Source organism: Prionailurus viverrinus, chromosome F2 (genome assembly GCF_022837055.1).
Source record: "Prionailurus viverrinus isolate Anna chromosome F2, UM_Priviv_1.0, whole genome shotgun sequence".
In the NCBI taxonomy this organism is placed as follows: domain Eukaryota; kingdom Metazoa; phylum Chordata; class Mammalia; order Carnivora; family Felidae; genus Prionailurus; species Prionailurus viverrinus.
The window spans coordinates 30,304,236-30,311,526 of record NC_062578.1 but is presented as its reverse complement, the minus strand read 5'-3'; the positions used below and the strand labels follow the sequence as shown (position 1 = coordinate 30,311,526).

Below are 7,291 nucleotides of genomic sequence, written 5' to 3'. Positions count from 1 at the left end.
GGTATAATTAAATAAAGGAATAAACTCAGAATATTCATTTTCTCTCTTCATCTTTCATGCAAGGAATGGAGATAACTTCTGACTTCTGTCAACTACTGACACATTTGTTTGGTAGGCACTCAAATAACTACTTTAACAAACAAGAATTTGATTATAATTGTGGCGGTGAATATGATGAGATATATACATTCTTATAACTATAATACAAAACTCTGTAGCAGGTGCCAAATGAGTAAGCAGACAGTAAATATAGCTATGTTCCAGTGGCCCTTTTATCAGAAACTACAGGACCAGAAGTAGAAATAATCCTTAAATATATTCCCAAATACCAGAAAGTTTTAACACAGACTAAATACCTTAGCATCTGTTATAATTACTTACACATAGTAGGTGATCAACACATGCCTCATAAATTGAACTAAAGCTAAATATACCAGGAAAAATAGCAATGAGTGCTGAGAAAAGGGGAAGTAAGGCTGGCAGAGACTGAGGGGGAAAATGAGGAAGAGGTCCGATCCTTGATTAGAGAAGAGACAAAGGAGCATGGAGGGACTTGGGTCAATAGTGATACTGGTGGTAAGTTAGGTCAGGTCCCAGATAGTGGAGCAGACCAGTCTGGAAGAGACACAGGTACCAGCATCCTCAGACTCTAGGGACCAGGGGTTCCAGCATGAGTAGTCCCCTAAAGAGAACAAGACTGTGGGGAAGAGAGAAAGTCTCTCTAGCTTCTCATTTCTAAACTACCCTGAAATCAGACAGCCTTCTCAAGCTTTCTTTTTAGGGTTTTTAGTTGAGTAAGCCTGGAGGAAAGAGATTAGATTTCGGCTTGATAAATCCAATCTGTTAAAGCTGTGGCTTTTACATTTTCATAACTACAAGTTCAACAGGTTGTGTTACTCACTAGATACTTTTGGGGTTTTTTTGTTTGTTTGTTTTTACCTTTGTTTAAATTTTTTTTAAATGTTTATTCATTTTTGAGAAACAGCATGAGCAGGGGAGGGGCAGAGAGAGGAAGACAATCTGAAGCAGGCTCCAGGTTCTGAGCTGTCAGCAAGGAGCCCAATGTGGGGCTTAAACCCACAAACCGTGAGATCATGACCTGAGCTGAAGTCATACACTTAACCAACTGAGCCACCCAGGCGCCCCTCACTAGATACCTTTGTATTTTGAAAAGCTTGATAGTCATGCTCCTACTGGACTTTGATCCAGCAAAACAATTGTTACCTAAGTTCTATCACTTGAAAAGAATGTTCTGTAGCTTTTTTTAAAAACGGTTTTGCTGCATATGTGATTTATTTAAACTTTCAGAATGATTAGCAAACTTGTTATTTCCCTGCCTTCGTCCTGCTTTTGTGGTTTATGACTCTGGGAGAGGCAAGGAAGTCATTTCTCAGTGTTCTGAATAGAGCAAAGACTGAAAAACTATTTTTCACAAAGAATGAAGAAATGGTCATCAGAAGATCAAGTTAGGAGCTAAGTGGCCAGACTCCAGCCATCTCTTTTTGCAATTAGATGATCTTAAACTGCTTCAAGTGGTGACTGTGACAAAAACCTTATGACAGGTGAAGATGGAGACACAAAATTTGAACATTCAACTATGGGATTCTGAAGGTAGGCAAGAAAGACTCATTCAAGAGGTAATGTTAAAATCGAAGTGCCTAAACAAAGCAAAGATGGTCCTCAAGGCATTAATGTGTATTGATTGAAATACCCTAGTGCTTATTCTACCAACGTGCTTTTGGTTGCAATATTGAATTGCAGATGTTTCAAAACAGTATGAAAGACTCCTTTGCCAGTAATTCTTGGCAAATTGGGGCAATTACACAATTTTTTTCTTAGGCCATTTTATGGATTTCTTTGGACACAGAATTTGGTGTTATAAGAGGCACAACATGGGCTTTGGATTTGTAATGACCTACACATGCCCAGGAGGAGTGGGGTCTATTTCTTTGTTCTGCTTCTAGATGGAGATCTCATTTTTTGCCATTTTGATAACTTCAACATTATTGGCCCTGATAATGATACTTGCCAATTCTTATATATATAGTAGGCTGTTAGGGTTACATCACGTACATTTTATGTTGCTGTTTCTAAAATTGTATCCATACTCCTTTTCATCATTCCAACATCAGTTGGAATAGTCCTCAAGTGTAGCATACCTGAAAAAGCAAACTTCCTGGAGGGAATAATTAGACCTGAGTTTTAATGTTTGTAGGGATTTATTTGACTTTCAGAATGTTTCTAGAAATAACCTAGAGGAGCTTTCATGGGATGTCTTAGTTCCTGCTTTGGGTTTGTTATTTGGGTACAACTTTGTTAAAATTTTTGTGCTGCCTGTTCTTGTTTGTAAAATTGTTGCTATTGAAAGTGGGATACCAGTTTCTTAGCTCTGCCATTATTCAATTCTTTTTCACAGTCCAAGGCCGACTTAGCTTCTGTGGCTCCTTTTATAGTGGCCATGTATTCTGGATGTGAAATGTTACTGATCTTTCTGCTTTACAAGGCTAAGAAAAGATGTATTCTTATCATAGAAGATAAAAGGAAGAAGAAATCCCCTGGCCAAACTGCATTACTGAATTCCCACTCTGAATGAGGTACTGTGGGAGATTCCAAGAATATCAAAAAATGATGCCTGTTTTCAGTTCACTACAGACCATTAATGTACAGAAATTCAGAGGAAGGTGCCCATTTTTCAAACATGTTGGTTTGGAAATGTTTTAGAGAACTGGATTTGAATAGGACACTTTATTGTCTCTTAAACGGGGACGAGCAATAAGAAAATATTCCTTCTGTAGTGATTGTGATCTATCCCAAGTATTTAGGGAAGGGATCTCCATAGAATAGGCGGACAGTAAATGCTCACACAGTAAATGAATATGTAAATTCCTATCTGGGTCTCTCATTGGCTCATCAGAATCAGTACGTCTTAAATGTAGCACCTCTGCTGTCATAACTGTACTTACCTGGTCTTGCACATCTCCCACTCAAGACATTACCATTTGCCCTGAAACACAGGGTCATCTCTTCCTCTTCTCCTTCCTTCATTCTTTCCTTTTTAGTCAAATTATTTCCTACAAAAAGTTTCCTATAGTATCTTTTCACCAATCTCTTCATTCCCAGTAATATCACTTTTGTTCTGCCCTATGTTGTTGCTTTCCTAAACCTTTAACTCGCTTTTGGTCCTTCTGTCCACTTTCCAATCACTATCAGGTTAATTTTAAAATCTAACTTTGATCATGTATCTTCCCTGCTACAAGCTTCTTTGCCTTTTGAATAAAGTTTGTATTTCTTAGTGAGGTGTTTATTATACTCCCTGACTTCATTCTCTCTTTCCAGTTTTATCTCCACTCCCACTTCTTACACACAACCTTGCTCCATTCAAACTGGATGACTTGGTATCTCATGAATATGCCTGTGTTCATGCTATTCCTACAACCTACAAGGAGGCCTACCTCCTCTTTACCTCGATTTTGACTATTCCTACAGACCCGGCTCCAATGTCACCCTCTCCATGAAGCTTCTGCTAATCCCACTTAGCAACCTGTAGGTGAGATTTTCTCTAAATTTTCCTCACAATTGTTTATATTTCATATTTAGCCAACTTGGCTTGTTTTACAGCTGTTTATATTCCTGTCATATTCTGTTTTGCTATAAATTCTTGAACGTGAGAATTACAAACACAATATATAAACAACATGATAGTGTAAGCAGTATTCATTTTGATACTCCCCATGTCTAGCACATTTCCTGCATGCTTATTCAAATAAAGGGCTGAAGTACAGACTAGGCCCCAAATGAATAGTGTGCTTGTTTTATAACACTTCTCAATTTTCAGTGGCAGTTTTTAGTATCTAGTTCATTTGTACTCCTCTCCAAAGATCATGCAGGCATCATATTGAGAAATATTTCTGTAATCCTGCTCCTCACATTTCCTAGCCCTGGAGTAGGCAAGTTAATCTTTCTATAGTCCAGTATCCTCACCTAAAAAAATGGAGGTGGTAATGTGAACTCTGTCAAATTTTGTGAGAATTGTCAACTAAGAAAAAGAGGCAAAACTAAAGAAAAAATAAAGGTCTTTTCTTTGGAGTGTCGCAGTTGCAATTCAGAGAACACAGATTCTGTTAGCAACCAGAAAAGTGTCCCACTCATGTGGGCAAGGCAAGAGTTTATTCTGAGAAAGAATTGGGTTGCTTATGTGATTTTGATAAAGAGAAAAAAAAAACACAAAACTTAATTGGTCCCCACCAGTTGAGTTGCTTTCGATTATTCTGACTTTTATTGGTGCTATCAAATGCAACTAATCTTACTATCTTTTAGTTAACTATTCTGTCTTCATGAAGTTCAAACCAACAGTTTTATGGCCCTAATGCCAGTTCTTTTTAGCAACTACCTATAAAACAGTTGCCACTTTGGAGCCAGTTCACGAATTCACTAGTTAGAAAGGAAAATGGAGCTTCAAAATGGGATCTCTCATGTTCAGAAATTTTATTTCACAGAATTAAATGAGATCGGATGTACTTAGAGTAGTACCAGCACATGGTACATGTTCAGTGTTAGCTGCTGCTTTTTTATCCTGGTTTAAACTTTGACCCTGAGATAGCTGTTGGTTTGAAATGTTAATCTGGTATCTCTGTATGGAGCCTAAAACTTTGAACATTTTCCTCTGTGATAGTCACTGTCATACCCATAGTATTAGGGAAATTTTATTTAGTTTGGCAGCTAATACGACAACTCAAATTCTTTTTTTCTAATTTCACCAAACCCAGTATATGAATACCAAGATTTATAAAAGACCTGGTGTGGCATAGTGATAGATCGTTATTTATTCACCTTATAAAATGGTAATTGCCTACATGGAATATTTTACTATTGACCCCTTTAAACAGAAATCTCTGCTTAGGAAGTTTATAATTAAGCTTATATAAATTTAACTTACATACATTTTCATGCACACACGTTACTGATTGGGAGACAAGAAATTGCCTTTCTAGTTACAGTTTGTCATTAATCTTTATCATTGCATTGTGACCTCAAATAAGACACTTCTCTGCATTTCATTTTTCAAATCTGTAAAATGAACATATTCAAATGAGGTTTAAGATCTTGCTCAATTCCTTAAGTCTGTGGTTCTGGCCTAAAACTCTAGGACCTAACATCATAGGCAAGGTGATGGGGTGATGTGAAGAAGATTCAGGTTGGTGGGAATTAACCACTCATAGATGCTGTTAAGGCAAAAACAAAAATAAGAGCTTCTTGAGAGCAGGGACAAATGCTATTCTTTGAATTCCCTACCATGTTTACCTCAATGCCTTGAATAGAGATCTCATTAAACATTGAATTAATTAATGAGCAATATCTATAAATGTCAAGATCCTATACTGTGGAACCAGACAATGCCTGGGTCTGCAGTTCCAGTTCTGTCACCAGTTCGGTGACATTGGTCAAGTTACTTAATCTCTCTAGGCCTAAATTCATGTGCAAAGTGGGGATAATGACACTACAATGATATTGTTGTGAAGGTTAAGTGAGTTAATACTAGTCAAAGGTCCTCAGAACAATGCTTAGCCCATAGTAGACTCTATTATTATTACTCTGTACACACTTGAATGATCTTTAACCTTAAAAGCAGCTGACTGTACACGGATGGAATTTGGAATATATTTTCTCTTACAGATGTATCCTGGAAGACAGATTTTTTACATGGTAAAATTTATCTAATATGGATGGGGATGAATTTATTCAAGTTACCTTTTTTTTAAAAAATGAGGGGCATAGAGCATGCTGTCTGATTGCTTGGATTCATACCATTTTATATAGCCTTGATTGGTTAGACAAAAAGATCCAGAGATAGAGGGGTAAGATGCTTTTTTTAATAAAGTTTCTTTCCAACCCTCAGGAGGGGGTGATTCTATGATACATTGTTCCAAGGATAAAAATTCTGTCTGCAGTTCCAACCTGTTATGTCAAAACACAAAAGCTTGTTAGAGATCCTGGAGACTGCATCCCTGAGGACCTGTACACTGTATGTAAATCTTCATCATTTTAAAATCAAAGTCCACTAAATAATTAACTAATAAAGTCTTGGTATGTGGAATCTGATTCCCCCCCCCCCCCCCCCCCCCCCCGTAAAAGGAGTCGCTATTTAAAAGAAGTCAGCTCCAGAGACTTAAGAGTTAACAAGATACCCAAGATTGCTGGGAAAAGAATCACCAAGTTGGTCCCTCTTTTTTTCAAATATAGGGTAATTGGGCACTATTACTCCTGCCCATGGGTGACCTTGGCACCTTGTGGCTGGGCAAAGGCCATTCCCCAAACCCCCTCCTTGTATAGTCAGGTGTCTGGGAAAGTATCAGGGGCATTGAGTCTCACCTCTTTTCCATTTTGAGGTTTAGTAGAATTAGAACTCTCATGGATGGAAGTCAGCTGGTAGGAAAGGATATCAGAGACCCTGAAGAGGGAACTCGCATTTAGGGAAGTCTGGAATGGTGACCTGGCAGGCACATCAGAATCAGATTTTGTCCTGACATATTATGTTGCTGATACTGGAACCTGCCTGACCCCCAACCACCATGGAATAGCCAGATGATTTGGGACTTGGAAAAATGGCTGCAGATAGGGCTGTAGGTTTCAAAACCGTTCCTTTGGGGAAGCCGAGAGCAATGTACCAGGTACTGAGGTCTCTGCAGCCATCTGAACTACTCAGAGCACTGGACAAAAATCTTTTGGATTGTGTGGGGGACCAGTTTCCAGCACTGCCAAAACCAGATATGCGCGCTAAAAGATTATCCAATTTTAGGTGTTTGGAAGACAAACAGTCACTGAAGCAACACTGACTTGAACAATTGTGAAGTAGCATCTGAGGCCCCTAGAAAAAGATTGGACTTCCTGCTCATTTGAGGTAGGTAGCCTGAAGTGTTATTTGAATAAGAAGTAAGATTTGATCTTCTGACTTAACGTTGCTTACACTGACTTTTAGCAGCTTTGCCAAATCAGTGAGACCATGCTCATTTAAAGGAGGTATAAACAGGACTCTGGTGACATTTTCTGCAAATGCCTGGAAAATTTCATTTGGTTACAAATCAACACTAGTTGCTATGTAGTTGGCAAGATTATCATAACTGTCAACGAAGAACCAGAAACCTAATTTCTCAAGTTTTCCTGAATTCCTGAAGACAGCACAGGCTGCAGAAAGGAGGTTAGAACAAAAAATAAAAAGAGGCCAAATCTCCAATGCTTAAGCAGTTCTGGATCCAGCGGTCAGGACAGGGCTAGAGCCTCAAACGTCGCAATC

At 38.3% G+C, this 7,291-nt stretch overlaps 2 protein-coding genes across 7 annotated transcripts in view; both read left to right on the top strand.

The window, feature by feature from the left end:
• Positions 1–543: 543 nt before the first annotated feature.
• On the top strand, positions 544–5,585 carry SLC10A5 (solute carrier family 10 member 5). The gene is given in 10 exon segments (XM_053447910.1): positions 544–576; positions 1,318–1,471; positions 1,474–1,732; positions 1,734–1,770; positions 1,772–1,894; positions 1,896–2,063; positions 2,066–2,195; positions 2,198–2,245; positions 2,248–2,373; positions 2,376–5,585. Coding segments are annotated over 10 exon segments (1,296 nt in total). The 3' UTR covers positions 2,594–5,585.
• A 138-nt stretch (positions 5,586–5,723) lies between these two features.
• IMPA1 (inositol monophosphatase 1) overlaps positions 5,724–7,291 on the top strand; it is a 36,641-nt gene continuing 35,073 nt past the window's right edge. For 5 of the 6 annotated variants that reach the window (XM_047842242.1, XM_047842241.1, XM_047842240.1 and 2 more), the window contains exon 1: positions 5,724–6,898. The gene's annotated coding sequence lies outside the window, so the exon portion shown is untranslated. The remainder of the gene's footprint in view (positions 6,899–7,291) is intronic. The other variant, XM_047842239.1, reaches the window with a different exon arrangement.